Source organism: Pleuronectes platessa, chromosome 10 (genome assembly GCF_947347685.1).
Source record: "Pleuronectes platessa chromosome 10, fPlePla1.1, whole genome shotgun sequence".
In the NCBI taxonomy this organism is placed as follows: Eukaryota; Metazoa; Chordata; class Actinopteri; order Pleuronectiformes; family Pleuronectidae; genus Pleuronectes; species Pleuronectes platessa.
This window is the reverse complement of record NC_070635.1, coordinates 20,129,091-20,149,979: the sequence shown is the minus strand read 5'-3', so window position 1 is coordinate 20,149,979 and position 20,889 is coordinate 20,129,091. Positions and strand designations below refer to the sequence as shown.

The window sequence follows — 20,889 nt, the reverse complement described above, 5'->3', positions numbered from 1 at the left end:
AACCATAAAAATGTATAAATATACATTTTCTTGTATTTTACAATTTAGTATATAGAAACATTCCCTCATTATGTTATATATACAATGTTTATTAATATGTCCTTCTTCCAAAGGAAACACGGATGAAAGAAAGATACACGGGCCAGCTTACAGGCTCAATTTTGGTTACATGATTAACAGCAACTCGTTATCAATCTCATGTCTGAGTGATGAGTACTACACTGTAGTCAGCATGTGGTTGGTCTATCCTAACTCAAACTAGTTTCCCTGCCATCAGCAGCAGAGCCGCTCAAATCATTTCCACTGTCGCCAGATAGCGTGTTTAAGAGACTCTGATATTTAGTCCTGAGATTCAGACATTTGAGGTAAACATCTGTTCATCCGGTTTAAGAGGGATTTATAAAACTTGTTGTAAAGCTTTAACAAGTTGTCAACCTGTGTGGAGAGGGGATGGGCTGAGAAAGACAGAAACAAGACCATAAATGACAGTAAAAAGCAGACTCTCGCTAAGCTGACGTGAAACAAGTGCACTTAAATTAGATAAATAGCATAAATCAAATACTGAGATTTTTCACTTTTTATTTATTTTTTCCTTTGGTTTCTTTTGAGAGCAGGTTCTGAGCAGTGCGGCTCCTGTGGCACAGCGAGGATGAGGTCCTGATTGTGTAGAACCAAGCACACATACATTTCATATTTATATTTACATATTTTTCATGAAGAGAACAATAAATCGGTGACTTTGAACCGAGCTGGCCAAAATTCTAAAATCATTGGATGAACACACTGTCACATTGTTGAACCTGCAAATACATATGTAAAGTGCATGAATTCCCCCAAAACTGTCATGTTTTATATTTCTACACAATTAACGTGACTGCAAGGTTCAGCTGGAGGGAGCCCTGCGCCACCTGTTGTCACCGAGCGAATACTGGGCATATTGTTTGTCAAGGGAAGTTGAAAGCAAGTGTCTTTGTCAAACAGGATGTCTGCATTACAAGCTGGATGCATAGATTCTGAAAGATCTGAGTTTACCAGCCAGGAAGTTTCAAATGTCTCTAGTTCTGCATCTTCAAAGGCCATTCAAACCATTCTTCTCAACTTGTCATGAATACCCTCAAATGATGATGATGATGATGATCATTATTGTTAATATTATTGTTAATATTATTATTATGGCCCATTAACAAATTTCTGTTTTGTTTTCCCAGACAGCATTGAAGACTACATCCAGACTGGGTCGTCCAATGTGGAATCAGCCAATCAGGAACTTGCGAAGGCAAACCATTACCAGGTACACTGAACCTTCCCATTCGCCCAAGTGCTCCACAGTTTGCATTCACTTTGCTCCCTTTTAATTTGATGCATTTAACTAAGCTTTATCATTTTAATGCACTTGCATTAAGCTTAGTTTGATCAGTCGTGCAAACAGGGACTTTGCTAACTAGATTTCACAGTTTTATCACATCCCCCTAGCGTAATAACAAAGATGATGTAATTTCATGTCATAATTTACTAGCTTTTGCCTTCAGTTATATTAATAATAGTTTGGGAAAGAGAACATAACATGCTTGCCGGGAGTCTCGCAAAAACAAAAAACAAAAAACCCTTTAAAATTCCACGGGCGAGTGTTAGCTCTACTGAGATAATGGTTATAAATGTGCAGCTTTATACTACAAGTGTATTGACTTAGAGAGGGAACCGCATTAAAGGACAAAAAAACAAAGCCAGAAATAATATAGATCCTTTTTTCTGTGTTTTAGGGGAAAACAAGAATTTCCACTTCACAGCACAGAAATTTTATGAAATGCCCAAGGGTCTGTGTTTGCTCTTTCTTTTCAGGGAAATATATGTGTATCTTGCTGTTCTGTCAGGGACCATCTCAGTAGGCCAGGACTTTGTGTGTCTCTGTGTAGGCCGCTGGCTATGGTAAATAATATATTGACTCAAGTGTCCCTGGGTCAATATAGGATATATCTTTTCTACATGGGGTTCAGCTTCCAAGCTGCATCCAGCTCTCTACCTGCAAGGTCTTTTCACAGTTTTGGAAAAGATGGGTTTTGTGATTATTGGCAGGCGTCATATCCATCTGTTAAATAAAGGCTTTTTTAATAGTATTGTGATTTAAGTTCAGGAAATGTAATTTGAATTGAATTAATTATTTTTTCTAAATTAACACGGATTATCTACATCATATCAGAAGCCACTCACTGAGAAAACGTTTGCTGGGCAGTTTCCAGTGCGTGTGATGACTGTAGTGATTTCTGTCCGTCTCCACATGCTGCTGCTCCACTAGTGAGCGAACAAATAAGTGGATGGCAACAGCTTTCCCATTAATTGTCCTTTCATTATCTTAAGGGGAGCTGAGCCGTGACCGAGCTCACACTGAGCAATTTAGCTCTCCGCCAATCCAGGCAGTCTCTGTCATTGCAGAGCGGCTGAATGTAAGAAAAACAACAAAGGAGGAGACAGAGAGACGGGCACAGAGTCCGACAGACGGACAAGACAACGGATGTGAAGACAGACGAGTACAGATTCGACACAGTCCCATGTTCACATCAAACCTGAGCAGATCACTGTAAATGTGTACAGACTTTGTAGTTTATACAAACACGACATGTTCCGAACATCTGATACCGGATTCGACACGACTTCTGAAGGTGTCCTGTGGAAACTAGCATCAAGACCTTAGCAACAGAACTGTATATAGTTAACTAAAATAATATTTCACCCTGTAAAATATTTACTTTTTACATGTGGTATCCAATTAACAGATTAATATGATAACTACAGACTTCAATTATGATTAAAATTAACTTAAGTACAACCACAAACACAATTTATAGATCGTTAAGTTAAAGTGGAGAGTGCAGTATTCACTCTTGTGCAACTTAAAATAGACAATGTTACAGTCCCATGATTGACTGGTGTACCTGACCTCTCACGTCTCACGTCATCAGGGATTAGCTCCAGCTTAACCCTCAATGGGATCTGCAGGGTAGCTAATGTATGGCTGGATGATAATAATAATGTCACATATTAGGGGTATGAATTTATAAATTCCAGAAATCTCTGTCTGTAGGTGGAAGCATATCTCCTTTCATTTCATCGGCTCCACACATGGCGTGTTTTTTGTCCATGTTAAATTTGGTCTGATTTGGACACGCGATACAAAACGTTTGCTCATGGCAACGGGCGCGTTCAACACAGTGGGTTCACAAGAATGGCATTGACAGCTGATGTTCCAGTCCAGGGTTTGATGGACTGAATCTAGCAGCCGGTCTTTACTTGCTGATGCTGCAGGTAATTACTGACCATAAAGACACATATCTTACTGTTAGTTCACTCAATGCGGGCCACAGCAGTGACTGTGTACTTCTACTTTGAACCTCCAGGGAGGTGTTGCCACTTTCTTTGCTTCCCTTTTCATTTAGATATCTCCAAAAAAGCAAAAGCAAAAAACAAGGCATCGCCCAGAAAGTTTCAACAGATCTTTACTGTTTCTGCAGTCCCTCTGTGGCCTACACTTCAACTGACATTTCATGTGCTTTCATCACTTTAACTGAAACTGCCGTTATCTGTTACATGTGGCATTATGTCAGGATTTAATATGTACTCGTAAAGGGGTAACAGCTCCTACTGAAGCAAATTTAGATAATTAAATTAAATGGATCACTTCCATATAAGAAGCCATTATATCCAATTCAGTGGATCCTGATTCTATACTTCAAAGGAACATACAGGCAACAACTGGTTCCGAATTACGGAAAATTACTTGCAATTATCTACTAAGATATATGCAATGACTGATAACTAATCTAAGATACACAGTCAGGGGGCTGAAATTAACAATAAGATAACTTGAGTGATGGTAAAAGATAATAACGGCATGCTTAGGCGAGGCATTGTATGGTGTTAACAGATGATGGAGTTTTGATGAAGGAAGATTTTAAAGATTGAAATTCCTGTAATGGTATCAACCCAGTCATTAATAACAGGATAGAAATAATTGGCTCCGTCTACTTCAGTTAGTGCTGATATGCCATTGAGACTTCCTTGGCTGGAACCCAGACAGTAGTTGCCATAGGTCAGAACCCTCGCATTCAATCTAGGTAGCTATAACTACAAAGCTTTGCTAAGACTAGAAACTGACTGGAGACAAACCCAGTCAAACGTGTTTAGCACCTTAGTGACGGTTCTTTCAGGCTGTCTCTTCAGAGGCAGTTAACGCTCAGTTATTGATCAGCCGTGATTACCGTAAATTCCGGCATATAAGCCGCTACTGTTTTTGATACGCTTTGAGACTTTTAATGGATTTTCAGTGTTGCAGGTATGGCCTGCCCCTTTAAGAAAGTTGTTGTGTGTGTGACATAGTGCACCTGAGAATTGTGGGTAGGGCGCTACATGTTGTATGAGTACAAGTCATATCAGACCAATGAAATTACCGAACAGGTCACAGTGGACCAATGAAACTGTTTCGGCAAACTAACTCACTTAATTCTTCAGATCACCCATTTTGCGCTTCGTGCACGCACCCTCATCATGGAAAAGACACGAAGAAATGCATATGATGCGGCTTTCAAGTTAAAAGCGATGCGTCTGGCTGCCGAAGAAGGAAATACAGCTGCTGCACGTACGTTCACCATCAATGAATCGATGGTGAGACGCTGGAGACGGCAGCATGAAGAACTGACTCATAGTTGTGGATGTTACCGGCATTTATTTAATTAAAAGTTAAAAAAAATCTTTCCTGTAACATCTTGCCGTGTTAATATCTCATGTTTCAACGGGGACACCTGCGGCTTATAGACAAGTGCGGCTTATTTATGTACAATTTATTTCTTTTTTTTTTTTCATACAAACCTCTGATTGATATATTTGTCAGAGCCACTGGAATTTAAATGGAAGTTTTGTGGTTGTAAGAGATGCTTGAGAGATCTCTTGTGCAGGATGGGACTATGATCCCCCCCATCACACACATGAGAAAGATGCTGCTTAGACTGGAATGGTTGGTCGAGGGAGTGGTGATAGGTGTTGGCTTATCAAGTAGATAAACACATTCCTGGATATTTCAATGTACATATCAACACACTCAGCGTTCCGGGTTCACAACCTAGACGGGATCCACTTAACTGAGGCTCAGGTGTAGTATTTTATCTTCATCCAGAGCGACTGACTGCTCTTTTAAGCCGCTCTTAGCCATCTGTTAGTGGGTCTTCCCATCTCCTGGAGTAGCCATGGTGCTGATGTGGCTAGAATCCTTCTGCAGCCTATGTCAACTGCTTGGAAATCTTTTACCCAGCCATGTTGTTGCGTGTTAGTCATCAGCTCGATATACCTCAGTTACTTAACTGGCATGCCTCCTGAATTAGGCCCTTGCAGAGGGGCTTTGCTGTAAAGCACTTTGTTACTTTTATTGAAAGGTGCTATACAAATAGTTATTTAAGTTATCAGTACTTCAAGCCTGGAGATATACACATACTAGAGTGAGGCTGGCCATAGAGGTCTGGTCTGAGGTTGGCTGTGGCCATTTGAGCCGAAGCAAAGACTGAGCTTACGTTTGCTGCTATCTTCCAGTCAGTCGCACTGCCCAGCTTCCCAGTGTCCAGACTTGATGTTGCAAATCTGGTAAGACCTTCATTTTCCTGGACTAATGCTGTTACTGGCCAGAACATAATGTGCAGCCCTGATGGTGAGGCTCACACATGTCTTCATCTTATCACTATTAAAATAGTTTTGTTTTTTCAGTGGAAATTATACACATGAACAGTAAACAGATGTTAAATAATAAGAAATCTTTAGAAGATGACCACAATTAATTCTGCATTTGTTGTGATTTCCGACCTGATGGCTTTAGTGATTTCAAGTCAAAGTAAATCTGAAATAATCAAGGCTACTCGCGGCTGATGCGAACAGTTATTACCAGCCAGTAGCTTGTATTTACCCAATCTCAAGTGAATGTAGCGTGAAGTTAATGGCAAGATTGTGATCACATAAAAACGAACGAAGAGCATGAAATAAAGCGACAGAACACTTTACAAGTCTTAGCACTGATATAGGCTTGAACACTGGTCTACATGCACTGCTGCATCTCCGCCGATGGTCAATTAAGAGCGGATGTCATTTTCTTCTCGTGCCTCGCCTTGTCTTCTCACTTTACATTGAAAATAAATTCAATCTATAATCCATTATCTGCCGGCAGATTACTCTCCCTGCTGCGAGTTTCTCCAGTTGCTGCAATGTTTTATCACCTCATCTATGTTCAGTGGACCACAATGAACTCTGATTGTTGATTGCTGCTCAAGATTGCTTATAATTACCATCATGTTGTAGCAATTTGGTGAGGGAAAACTGAAGCCTTAAAAAGTACAAAATAACGGAATTAATTATTGATTTGACAGGGGGGGGGGTGGGCTCCATGCTGATGTCATTGTTGAGGTTTTAAGTTCCATCCATCTTTAGAAATGAAAATTGATCTCGTTGTGAGTGACTACATCCCTCTCAGTTGTGAAAGAAAAAATCAATTTAACACAGTTCTCGTGTGGCTAAATTGAGGATAATATGGAGTGCTGGCTATTGTGTTTGTGAACGGGACAAAGGGAGAGGTAGGAGAAGAAAAAGAGATAAAAGAAAGCTGTTAAATTAATGGGTAGACGTTTGAATGGACCCATCCACACAGAGACACATACAAATTGTTGCCCTTTTGACAAATAAGATAAGGATAACGCAATCACTATGGTAAAGCTCTGAATGATCACTGCACTCAGAATATGGGCTGGGCTAATATTAACGGATTGCAGGGAAACTGTCTTTCTCTTCAGTCACTCTTGTCCAAGTCCCTCTGAACTCGATCATTATGCCACTTTAAAGGATCTGTAGTATATGTTTGAAAGGGGATGTCAGTGACAATCCTCTGGCTCGGCCCACATGAGCCACGGCTGGATTGAGCTTTTTGATGAGGAGAAAGGAAACCTGAGTTCAAATAATAAGTGGATACATCTATTAGATCAACATATTATCAGTAGAGCCTAGGGGAAGGAAAAATATTCATCCCAAATACGGTGACAGATTTTAAATAAAACAAAAGATCATTAATCAACAGGGATAATATGGGAGTGTGCATTTGGTCAGTGGTTTCAATCTTTCAGTCTTCCCCATTCCAGAAGCTGAAGTGTCCTTGGGCAAGATACAAAAAAAATTGCCTTATAGAGAAAGCACATAGATACTGAATGAATGGATGCATTTGCAAGTGAATGGATGAATGGCTAACACTGTACTGTGAAGTGCTATACAAACCATTTGACATTAGCAATGGCCAGGAGGCTGAGAGTCTTTTGGACTTATAGTGAATAAGTCTTATAAACATGACACAATCAAGCTGAGAGGATGCTTTGGAACAAATAAATAGTATCAACCATCATTATAATACTAGTGTGGTAGAACTCTTTTAAAGATAAAACTTATAATGTAGTATTTTGGTCTTTACGTTTTATAAGTTTGAAGTTAGAATTATGGTGCTTACATAGTGTTTGTTGTCGCCGCTTATTGATAACAGAAATCTTGTCAGAGTACTGACAACTATAATTGTGCAACAAACTTTTTAATTAAATATGAAAATATGCTTATGGTCTATAATCTACAAAATGGCATTAAGTTTGTTTAGGTTTGATTATTTGTCAAAATAGCTTGTTCAGTTGGTTCAATAGATTAAAATACACTTAGTCCCTTTCAAACACTCCTAAGGAACTCAGACCCCTCTGAAGCAAATTGTACTTTAAGTTGCTTTAAGTTTGCGTCGCGGTTCGCTTAACTGTTGCATTGTGAGCACAAAGCGCTCCAGGTTTGCCATTGTGTTGAAATGAGCCCGAACAGTGATGCATCAATGCAGTGGCAGAACAAAATCATTTCAAGTTTTCCGCTACATTAATTTTGTAGCAGTGTCCCACCGCTGCATTATTATTACTTACACTAATATAGCATCAGGACAGACGCTCATTATACGTTTGGTCGCCTTTTACCGTGTCATAGTTTGCTTCCTGATCACTCCCCCGCTGACCTGTGCTCACTTCACACTTAAACAATTAACACCTTCACTAATCAGAAGTTATTATGACATGTACAGTATTTGAAGTTTACTTTGTGTTTGTTTGATTGACGCTTGACTTTAAGACACACGTATTTCACTGCAAAAAAATAGTCCATGGTTTTGTACGCACACAGTTAAACCTGCCACACACAATACAATACGCACACAGCAAGGACATCGGGGTTAAAGTGAGCGGAACGATCTGGATTTATGATCCGACATCATCGATTTATAATTAAAGAAATGTGATTGTTTTTGTGAAGAGGAACAGAGACGAGTAGACACACACCCACAAGATTGATTAGAAAAGAGTAGAGGAGCAGAATCACTTGTTCAACAGCGCTGAGTTAATAACTAATTCACTATTGACGAGTGGGGGGCCCTTTCTAGTTCAGTGAGTTTTCAGATTTAGTTCAGATTTATCTGAATTGTTGTATTAATTAATGAAAAAGCTGCCATGTGCAATAGCATAGAAGATAGAGGATGTGATGCAATGATAATTGAATAATGAACAGGTGAATTGTATTCGTACCGTGAGGCTAGTGAAGATTCACACCTATTTGGAATGTTATAATCCTTATGTCTAAACAGGCCTTTTCTATCCCTGTGGGCTAATTTAACTAAATTCTACATGGATTTGGATAAGACGTGGAAGCAGCCATCTTGTTCCAAGTGAAAACTACCCACAATCCAAAGCAGTAAAGATTTATGTAAATGTGAATTAGGTATTGTGTGAACAGAAAGAGAACTGTGTCTTCCTTCAAATGAACTGTCAATATGAACACAAAATAACAGAGTCCATTTGATGTTGGTCCACTTCAAGAGAACTCAGTTTGGTTAATTTAAAGAGTTCTATATGTGACAACACCCTAAGGTCAGAGGGTCTTTATTGCCTCGGTAAAAGTAATGGTAGCTCAGGTTATTACATTATTCAATTGGTCATGGTACACCAACAAAACATTTAGGCATTATTAGGGTATGCAAAACAAACTGTGGTCATATTACTTATGACTTTCGTCCTAATAGTCCTTGTTCCTGTTTCATTGGAATGGCTCCTCCCTCACACTCTTGCTTGGTGTTTCTTACGTTTAGCTACTCCTCTTCCTCCTTTAGCAATAATGGGATGTTTAATAACTACTTAATTTGCTGTGATGCAAGTGAGTACATTTGAAGCATGACTTTGCACTGTTGTAATACCAGTATTTTGTTATCCTATTATTAGCTATTCCCCATCAGTGCAGGTCAAACCAGTGGGCGCCTTTTCTTTGTTGTGAGACTTCTGAGCAATGATTTTATATATTTGTCCGTATGGCATCTTTTAAACACTGACTGTCGCAGTGATGTCCAGCAAGTAATGTGTCCATATTAACCAATTGGTAGACCCTGTGGGAAAATATTCATTACATTACATTTCATTTAGCTGACGCTTTTATCCAAAGCGACTTACAATAAATGCATCAACCCCGAGGGTACAGACCCAGGACGACAAGAATCAAGAAAGTACAATTTCTTCAAAATAAAGCAAAACTACAAAGTGCTATAAGTAAGTGCCATTTAAGTGCTACTAAAAGTGTTCGTTTCAAAGAGTTGATAGTGTTTTTTTTGTTGTTTTCCATTCAAGGTAAAGTCGGAAGAGGTGTGTTTTTAGTTTTCGGCGGAAGATGTGTAGACTTTCAGATGTCCGGATGTCGATGGGGAGCTCATTCCACCATCTAGGAGCCAGGACAGCAAACAGTCGTGATTTTGATAAGTGTTTAGCTTGCAGTGAGGGAGCAACAAGCCGATTAGCCGAAGCAGAGCGGAGTGAACGAGCTGGGGTGTAACGTTTGACCATGTCCTGGATGTAGACTGGACCTGATCCGTTCACAGCATGGTACGCAAGTACTAGTGTTTTGAACCGGATGCGAGCGGCCACTGGTAACCAGTGAATTTCGGTTGGTTAAAAAACAGTCGAGCTGCTGCATTCTGGATGAGCTGCAAAGGTCGGATGGCAGTAGCAGGTAGACCTGCCAGGAGGGAGTTGCAGTAATCTAGGCGTGAGATGACCAGAGCCTGGACCAGAATCTGCACTGCCTTCTGAGTGAGAAGGAGGCGTATTCTCATGATGTTGTACAGCATGAATCTACAGGACCGTGTTGTTGCATTAATGTTGGCAGTAATTCATTAATTCACTCTACATTTTAAATCAAGAAAGTTAGTTCATAGATTTATTGAAGTTGAGACAAGGGAGCAGAGTTGCCTGCTTCTCTCTATACTTCTCTGCATTCACCAGACAAAAACTCCATACAGGAGCCTCCTTAAATCAAAAGTAAACAAAGGAGATATACATTAAAACCTAATTAATTAAAGACATAAGATACCAAAGAACTATTAAATGTGGAATATTAACTCCATTTCATGTCTTTAAAAGTCATTGATTGAATAATTGATCCCCAAACTGATTATTCTCTATTACTGGTTGCAGAATGTGCATGTTAGTATTAACACTTAATACCATTTATACAGTTCAAGACTTTACTGCGCTGAATAAGCCAATGATAGTTAGCATGTGGATTTGGGTGCAGCACTGTATCTCCCTGACTTCAGACACTTGAGTTTGAAAGGTACACAGATTCACTATAGCTCCAACACTAATAACCATTTACAGATCAATGTAGAAAACATTTGGCTGCATCTTATTCATAACATTTTATTTCTGAGAGTCTTTGATTAAAATGTCAAATGTTTTCAGTGACATGTCACATCACCTGTTTGTTTGAGAGAAACCTTGCGCCCTGTAACATCACTGTATAACCAGGAGGGAACTAATTTTAAAGCCTTGCCCTTCGTCCCCTAAGACCCAAGATGGTAAATACAAACATTCCTACTAGTGTATTGTCCACCGGCCCTTTACTCAGAACTTTATAATTCTCAGTCTTAGAGCTTAATACAGATAAAGTAATTAAGCTGGGTGAGTTCAACTCTTACATTGATATTGACACCCACAGCCTTAGCACTGTCTTTAATTCAACAAAGAATAAATTGGCTTCTCTCAACATGGAAATGAATCCACTCACTGCAACCTCACTCTGACATATGACATCCAAACTTGAAACTTAGTAGTATTTCATCCGACATTGTGTGATTATTTTTCAGTGATAATTGTTACCAAATTCAATTTTGTTACCCAAAAAATATTTGAAGGTTTCAGTTATTAAACCTCGGCTTCAAAAGCCTACTCTTGACCCAGATGCTTAACGCAACTGTGGACCAATATCCAACCTCCCTTTTATTTCTAAAATCCTTGAAAAGGCAGTTGGAAATGAGTTATGTGATTACTGTCACAGAAAAAGAAGTGTATGAAGATTTCAGTCAGGATTTAGAGAACATCATTGCACAGAAACAGCACTGGTGAAAGATGGTAGGGGTTGTATGGCTCCATCCCCAGCTGCTCCAGAATTTGTTGAAGTACCCTTCAGTGAGTCACTGAACCCCTAACTGCTCCTGATGCTCTGTTATCAGTGTGTTACTATGTGACTGAGATACACATTGTGGAAGACTCACAGTGGAAGGCACTATATGAATGCAGTCTATTTGCCATCTTCTAATGGCAACAGTTGACTGACTTGTCTCCACTGTTGATCAGAGGCTTGTTGTTTTGATTAAGGGGACACTCGGCAAGTTTAAGTCACCCCATTTGATAGATTCCGTTTTTTCCTGTTAGGGACTGCCATGCACACTAAGGTTAGTCGTGGAGTTGCACAGGGATCTGTGCTGGGGCCGATAGGTTTCACCTCATGTATGATTTAGGCAATATTATCAGGAAGCATCCAGTGCAACACTGATTACACTCAGCGATGGCCTATTTATCTACAAACCCAGATTAACTAACTGTTTAACTGCTCTAATCAGGTATTCAAACTTTATTAATGTCTTGGATAACCTGTTAACCTCTTGTAATTGTCCCTTAAAAAAAGAACTAACAAAACATTTATCACTTTGTTCATTTTGAGTACCTTCACCTCCATTTCTAATGTAAGGAACCTTAGAGTTGTATTTATTTGTCCATTGACTCACACATAAAACAACTCTCTGGCCCAGCCACATCTCGCCAGTGTTATATTCTGAAATTTTGAGATGTTATAATGCATCTATGATGCAGTGGACAATCCAGATACACGGTATCAGAAAGTGACTAGGACTAGATGTTTAGCATGCTATAAGAAGTAACACAAATAGAACCTAAACTAGAGTTAACATTTGCACCAGTGAAGAGTGCTCTTGATGAGAAAAAGGAATCAAGATAAAAAATTGAAAAAACAATTGCAGTAGACAACAAGACAATTAGTATTGCCTCATACAAAAAACTGATTAAAACAAAAGCCTTAATCAGAGACTAGGGAAAAAACGAATTACGTGGGACCATCAAAAAGTGATTCATGGAAAGTGAGGCACAACAGAAATGAGGTTTAAACAACAAAGTTTGGGGACAAACCTCACAGGAATGATTGCATAGGAGGAATTAAAAGTATGTATCAATATATGTGAATGGTAGTAAGAGCAGTTTCTTAAAAAAAACGGCCTTCATTTGCATTTCTGACTGAATAGAATAGAATGATCATCTCTTGTGGACGAATAGTAAGTGTGCTGTTGACTTGTAAATCCTCTGTTGATTTGGAGTGACTGTCCCTTGACACCAAAGAAACCATAGAAATTGTTGTGAAATATTTTGAATCAATTGTCTGCCAGCTTGAAAGCCAAAACAGTGACTCTGTGACAACTGTAGTACAAAGCCAGGTTACACCACACTGCTGGTGGCCCACTCCATTTGACTCCTGCGCACACTTATACATACACAAACAAAGTTGTGATGTGAAAGTCACTTTAAAGCTTCCCCTGTTGAATTTGGCGTGATTGTACACAGCACGCTTTGTTCTGAGCTTGGTTCACCTTTCTTGCTGAAGGTTAATGCTCAGTAGCAGCAATAAAGATGCCTTTGTGAATCACAAAATCTTTAATCTGTCTTTTATGTCTCTAAGGTTGGGATACTTTTACCTATCAAGGGCCATCTACATTTTTATAACGTCTTTTTCGGCCATACTAAATCATTGGACCATGTTGTACGTCACACTTGTCTTTCTAACGCAGTGATTGCTTGTATTTTGCAAAAAGTCTGATGTCAGATAGTGGTGATAACATTGATGCTCCCCACAACTGGTTAAGCTAAACCAACGTGCTCAAACAAATCCTCAATCCTGGTACATTATGCATTGCATGCAAAGACAATACTTGCCCCTCGTAGTCAGCCCAGCAGTGATCACACATGCATTCAAAAGATGGGCACTTGGAGAGTATTTATGATGGCTTTGGTTGAAGTGCAGGACATGCACTGAAACTGGAAATTCCTTGTGTCCTTCAGTGTTTTTTCAATATCTTACGTCATATCACTACTTGGATGTACAACGGTATCTTTGAGTAAAACTCAAAACACTTTCTACTTTGTGTGGTTCTAGCAGCTCCTCCGCAGCAACAAGAGACTCCTTCACAAATTACCCTCCTGAAACCTCAGCCGCACTTTGTTAAAGCTGGTAACGGTTTGATTTTTAAGTGTAAATCCATCTCTTAGTTATGGGTAAACTGTTTATCTCTGTATATGAAAAAAAATGCCTTTAGAATGCAGTGATGTGAGGCAGGGTGGAGACACGCCTATGTCTCCCCATCTCCCACACACACACAACACATCAACTAGCTTGTTAAAGTTATCTAGGTTGTCTAGCCATGAGCTGCAACTCCAGTGATAGCACAGAAATGTCGAATGGAGTGCAGGCTTCTCGCCTCTGGAGTGTCCTGACAGCCAAGACCACAGTTCTCCTGAGCTGTTGAACCACTGATAAAGGCGGCAGGCACCAATACTGCCGGGGCAGCTGTGTCTGAGGAGTATAGTGGTCCCCAACATTTCGTATGCAAGCATAGTCCGTTGTCTCAGCCAGTGGTTTGTGTCTATGTGTGAGAGCGTGTGTGTGTGCTCGTGATCATTAAAGAACAGTCAGATGATTTAGATTATGGCTCAAATATATATATATAGGTGGGGAGTATCACTTTAGCAACGATTAACCAATTATTTGAACAACTGTTTGAAAACGGTCAAGGAAGAGAATTTGAACTATTTTACTCATTGTAAAATATTTTGCTAAGATCAATATGTATATCTGGTACCACTTTATACCCAGCTTCTGGAACTCCGGATCACCGACCTCATCTGATAAATAAAATAAAATGTTGAATGGGTCCATCGTGGTCATTAACAGCAAGTTGAAGAAACAACTGAACAATCAGTTTTGCTTTGTACGTAGGATTTTGAATAGGGAACTATCATTTCTAGTGAGCGTGCTACATCCGTGAAAAAGAGAGACAATGTGACCAAGTTCATTGTGAGACTAATAAAGGATTATCTTATCTTTTCTTTAAAAAAGTACCCCATGGGTTATCTAGCTACGTTTTACTGCTAGATGAGCTCTAGTGGCTGAAGATGACAGGAAAAGAATCGTAACTGCATATTTGTTATTGTAACCGTGATGATGAAGGTCAAGGTGTGATTTTACTTTTCTATGCCAAAGGGATTACAATTGTTTCTAAAGGCTTTGAATACAGCCCAAGGACCACTACAATTCTGTATGCTAGGTAATACGCTCGAGTGCCTTCTAGCGTGAACCATCACAATTATGCAACTGCTCTTTGCCTGGTGGGTCTGGTGAGTGAGGGAGAGATAGGAATGTCCAACATGTCGAAGGTAGATAACGACTGTCTGGTGAGCTGTTCTAAACAAAAGGCCAAACTAACCTTACAAATGGTCCAAATCCATTTTCGCTGGCCAGTGTTTACGTTCCATTATTGACAATGGTTGTTACAGGGCGCCCACCCAGGATGCCAGGATAGTCTGTTTATTTGCTGCTCCTCTTAAATATCATAATCAGGGTGACTGCATAAGACTCTGAGTTTTATGTAAATTGCATATAAGCCGATTACAAGTGAGGCAGTTTTGCTGTAAACACTATTTATTTTATGGACCTCCAATTTTCCTAACCAGATGTGATAAAGGGAGAGTACTGTTATTGCCATTATCATGCATTTCATTATTGTTGTATTATTAGGCTATTTCTCATATCACTCAAGCCAAGCTTTTCTCCCGAAGACACTTTAAGGTTGTGTTGTCCATGAAAGGAAGGTAAAGATGAGATTGATTGTTGGTTTCTGTGACAGTACTTTCAGCTGAAATGTTTAAAATGCAGGGAGTTTTTTCCCCTGCAGAAAAAAATAGATATTTGAAATGGTGTCCGGTTGTAGGAAGTCGTTGGTAGTCGAAAAAATGAACAAGCCATGCATGCTCTTCTCTTACTCTCTCTTTCTCTTGACCTACACTGCTGATCTTCATATGCATGTGAAGGATATCTATAACAAAGAAGAGAGGGAAGGCAATGGGCAATGTCAAATAACCAATGTAAAAAAGAGACACTTCAAATGGTTTTGAAATGGTTGTTATGGAGATTTAAATGAAAACTTTTCTGAACAAAATCAACAAAGATAAACTCTAGAGGATTTCTTTAGTTCCTTGATATTGTTTTGCATATTTATTCAACTGAATTGGACATTGGTAATTTTTACAATGACTTAAAAAATTATAAAATTAGTGAGACCCTCAACATTCAGACCAATTACCTCTTTGTGTTGCAAAGTTGATGTGAAGAGAGGAACATGCCATTACGTTAGAGTCAGAACTGAAGAAGAAAACAAATAAAAAGGCCTTTGTATGATGAGTAAAGGTACAGCTTGAATGAATTAGATTTGTTTCTATTAATTTCCAACATGTTTAAAGAAATATATAAATCTTTGAATCATATTGATTTAATTAAAAAATTGGGTTTATCAGTAGTTTATTTATAAAATACTATTTTTTTTTGGATGGATGAAAATCTGTTTTTATCTTTTGTTTCCCCTGTGCGTCCACACATTAGGTCCTGTATGAGGATGTATAAAGGAGCAGTATGAATTCTGAATAGTGATGAATCAGTAGAATATTCAGGAGAGTCCTTTACCGCCTCCCAATTTTAAGTCTGTGTAATAAAAAAGCTAATCAGAGGCCAAGTGACTGTGTTCTACACTGTACATCGACTCTGGTCTGCTGCCAAGTGTGGAACAGTCAGGATGTGAGTCACCACCTGAAACCAGTATTCTCTGTCAGACAAGATGAATTACTCCATACAGGGTGGAAGGGGACTATTGCCCTTGTGGAGGGATTCTAAGGATCTCTAGGTTTTCCTGGTAATTGAAAAAAATGGAGATTGATACAGCAACTGCATCTCATGTTGAAAACTTTTGTCTTGGGGTGACATCGAGAGGAGCTGGAGCACCTGCACCTACGGTCATGAGCTTTGAGTACTTCACTGGCTGAGTAAATTTGTCCTACACTGAATATCTTTGATAACTTAACTTGAAGGCGATCGCAATAAAACTTGAACAGATCTCGCGCTAGCAGCACATATTTTGGAAGACATGGTAAGGTTAAAATCCAAGTGTAATGCAAATTCCCCAAAAATCTGAAAAAGAGTATGTGAATTTCCCTCAACTAATTTTGGGTTTAAAGTCCACCGGTTAAATTTCAGAAAAAAAATATATAGCATTAAGGTATTGTTGTGGATATCATGATTTATATAGTCTGTTTTCATACATGTTATTATATAATCACAATTTTCCTTTCGAACTCAAGTTTAAAAAATATTTCCGATGAAATCTTGACGTTTAGTATTTCTGGTAAACCCACTTAGGCTTTTGTGTTTTTTACAAATTGAAAACGTGCGCAAATACAATAATTGTATTTTGTTGAGTTACTTTTAACAAGAGTTAGCATCAAAGTTTGAATCATTGCACTCCAGAGGATTTTAAACACTGACATTGAGGAAAGTCTTAATGAAATACAATAGTTCCCTTCAACATTATTGTTAAAGATAGTGGCTATAACAGACATGCCATTCAACTAGCTTTAATATATGAGTGTGGACATTACTCTTATCAAAACTTCCCTTTATTACAGTGATTATATCAACTTTATCATAGCTTTATACGGCTCCCCTCGTAGTCGATAATGACAGTGAATAAATCAGTGCAAAGGAGATGCTGTCTTTCTCCCTCACAGCATCCAGCGCCTTTTGGCCCTGAAGTACTGGTGCTAAGGACAACACTCTTACAGATCAAGTCACTGTTGATGAGAGCATCCCTTCCATCGTCCTCTTCCTCTGCGACTCTCTGTCCCACCTCCCAGCCTACCCTGCAATCTGGAAAATACTGGTTTAAAAATACTGCAACACTTCCTTTGTTGTACTAAGCCCTTTTTTGTTCCCCCTCTACCTTATTTATTTCCTTGTTCTCCCCAAATAACAGCAGTGCTGGGGTGATCGAGCAGGAGAAATAGAGAAAGATGGGGAGTATGGATGAGAGACGGCGGGAGGGAATTCAGTATATGGCGAGGGGGAACGACTCTGCACTGTCAGAGCGAGCACAGAGAAGGAGAGGATGGCAGAGAAAGTTTATAAGGCGTAGTTTAGGAGGAAATGCGTGAGAGAAGCTGGGGAATCTGTGGTGGCCAGCTGCAAGAGGGGAGATAGCGGAGAAAGGCTTTTAATTCTCAATCCCCACAGAGCCTTTGAAAATTACCAATCTTCTTATCACAGACGCAGGGCTGCTTATGCAAATTGTTGTGGAGTGGAACGTTTAAACGGAAAATTACTCGACAGCATTTTTTCTCCCTCTTCCTCTCTCCCTCTCTCTTCCATACAGAAAGCCTGTTTTGAGTCTCAGATAAGAAGATGAATTGCTCTCTCCGTGCTTTGAAGCGCGTCAGGATTTAAAGACTCCAGCCTCGGCTCTGGTCTAACGCCGCTGCTCTCGCTGCCTTTGTAGCAGAAAACAGGCTGAAAAAAATGAGAGAAAAAGCATTTCAGAACAACATAGATTCTGTGCTCCAACACATCGTCACCGCCTGAGGAGACAAGGAAATATATAAATATTCCCTCACCCCGGCTCCTCACTCTATTTACTTTAATAATTCCACTTTACACAGTTCACAGTTTTTCCTCTTTCTGAAAAAAACATGAAAAGTAATTGACATAACTGAAGCTCATGTGCTGTGTGGAGGAATGTTTGAAGCATTTATCAAAATTATACCACAGGCCATATTAGAAATAAAACAGGACATAGATATGAAAACCATTTGAGACTTATAATCACTGAGAATAAGATTAATTGATTCGGTGGAAATTGTGAGGTTTTACACATTATTATTATTTCTGATCAAGCAATTTTTGATGTATGTGTCAATCCTCTGTAAAGGCTGACAGTCTGAGTTTCCTACATCTTCCCTGGCACCTTCCCAACACATTTCACTGCTGTGACAACTAATGAAAACCACTCCAAAAGGTTTTAATGCGTCGCTATGGGATCAAGGTTTCAAACAGTATTTACCATGTAAGTTAAAAACATGCATAATTACAGGTGTTCAATAAATAACTTATAAAGTTAAAGTTTAGATGTTTTACACACTAGTGCTTATTATAAATGGTTGTGAATAAATGAAAAATCAATTGGAATAAAATGTACAATATACAACATGGCTTAAAAAAAAAAGTTCAAGTTCAACATCAACCACAGAAACATATAAAATTCAACAAAAGGCTTTGCAATTAAGCATGGAAAAGGTCTTTAGATATCATGACAGAGAGAGAAAACTGTCAAAATGGCCCAAGTCTTGTTGGTTTTTTTGAGTTTGGCCCCGAGACCAGTCGTCCTGCCGTACCCTGTACTGACATGTTATAGCTGTATCCCTTCTCCATCACTTCCAGTCCCCCCCTCACACAATTCAGACAGGCCTTTCCATTAATGTTGTGAAAACTCGGCACTCCAAGCTCCACTTCACCCTTTGCATCGCCCACCTGCTCCCCACAGCATGGGGCTCCAGGGGCAGCACACCTTTGTAATATGCTTGGTGAATCACTTATGAGGAATATCAAGCACAGATCCGCAGAGACTCACTGGCTCCCAGACATCCAAGCTGAGCCCTGTTCTGTTACACCCAGTTTGATCATACATGCTGGATGTAGTGGCATGCCGAGCCAGAGGTTTGATTTTCTTAAAGGTAATTTTTAGCAATCTCTCAAATTGTCTTAAAGATTGTCGCAAATGTGTTTTATTTCTTCAGTCCCATTGTTGTGCACAATTTTAACTGCTGACACCAACACCACACCATCACCGCCTCACCCCCTCACATAGCGATCATAGTTCTCTCATCAAAAACTTGTCTAACACTAACTTTCTTTTCCCACCAGATGTAATTGTTCGGGAGTGAATGCTAATAATTTAATGATGTTAAACGGTCTCCTCTGAATAGGCCCATTAGTTTACACTTGCCTCCCATTATAACTGCTCATTTAAATGTAAGATCACTCAAAAGCAAGATATTCATTGGCAATGACGTCATTACATCAAATAGGATTCACTCAAATTATTAGCACATATATAGCACAGCTTGACTTGCTTGCCCTGTATTTGCTTTAAAGTACATGTACTATTGGGTTTTATTGAATTATTTCAAAAACAACTAGTGGGGAATAATAGGGCTGCTGTGGCTATGTGGTCATTAAATTGTAGCTTGACATTTACAGGGCTGCCAATGCATTATTCCAGTGACTTTCAGTTATGTAAAAGTGGGGCGGTGTGGCCTAGGGGTAGAGTGGTCGTTCTCCAACAAGAAGGTTGCCGGTTCAATCCCCACTCTTCCCCATCTGCATGCCGAAGTGTCCTTGGCAAGATACTGAACCCCTAAATGGCTCCTCATAAATGTTGAGTGTACTAATTGTAAGTCGCTTTGGACAAAAGCGTCAGCCAAATGACATGTTATGTTATGTAATGTAAAAGTGGGGATTTAGAGTTTAATAGTTTAGCTGTCTGAGGACCGAATGATACTTAAATCACTGCTGTTTCACAGAAACCACCAACAGAGATTAAGACCCAACACATGTGCTTTAATATTTAATGGAAACCAATTATACGAAAAATGAAAGCACAATCACTGTTCTTGTCTTTTCAGATACAGGTTTCCACTTGAAGGACCGGAAGACAGTGTAAAATGTCCAATGAGGAATTATGTAATGCCCCCCCACATACTGAATCTTTTCTCTCCACAGAGGCAGCTGAGGAAGAGGAAGTGCTACCTCCTGGTGGCTGGAGCGATTATCCTCACCGTCCTTGTCATAATCATAGCTGTTTCAGCAAGGAAATAAGACTGGCCACTTTGGTAAGATCTGTCATCTACAAAATACTGTAAACATAAAGGTAGTAGGGTTCTCAAATATGGACGTTTGGTGATGCACACAGTTGACACTGTTTGTTAAAGCTGAGCTATCAACCAGGTGGTGTTATCATCCTCTAGCCACTAATAGAATGTTTTCTGTTTTGCCCTTAATCTTAGATCCACGTTCTACTCAACAAGCATGTTAATGTTAACATACTCTGTGTGGACATTCAGTGCAATTTAAAAAATCCCTGTTAACAACAAGGAACTCAGACAGAACAAGATTCAGGGTGAGCAACGATAACAATCGTCAGTTATACGCGTATTGATCTGCATCCTGCAGCTCTGGAGTCAGAGATATCTGCAGAACGAGGACATGGAGAGGGAGGACAGAGAGGAAATAACAAACTGAAGTACATGGGAGAGAAAAATATTAAGTCAGTGACATGCAGTAGTTTGGCATACATGCGTGGATAATGTTACAGTT

The 20,889-nt window shown here is 39.4% G+C and overlaps 1 protein-coding gene across 1 annotated transcript in view; it reads left to right on the top strand.

The window, feature by feature from the left end:
- Nucleotides 1–20,889, top strand: part of tsnare1 (T-SNARE Domain Containing 1) — a 150,083-nt gene that overhangs the window by 114,411 nt on the left and 14,783 nt on the right. Inside the window, exons 10-11 of the mRNA XM_053433461.1 lie at nucleotides 1,209–1,291; nucleotides 20,296–20,405. Of these exons, the coding sequence (XP_053289436.1) occupies nucleotides 1,209–1,291; nucleotides 20,296–20,391 (179 nt within the window). The 3' untranslated portion in view covers nucleotides 20,392–20,405. The remainder of the gene's footprint in view (nucleotides 1–1,208; nucleotides 1,292–20,295; nucleotides 20,406–20,889) is intronic.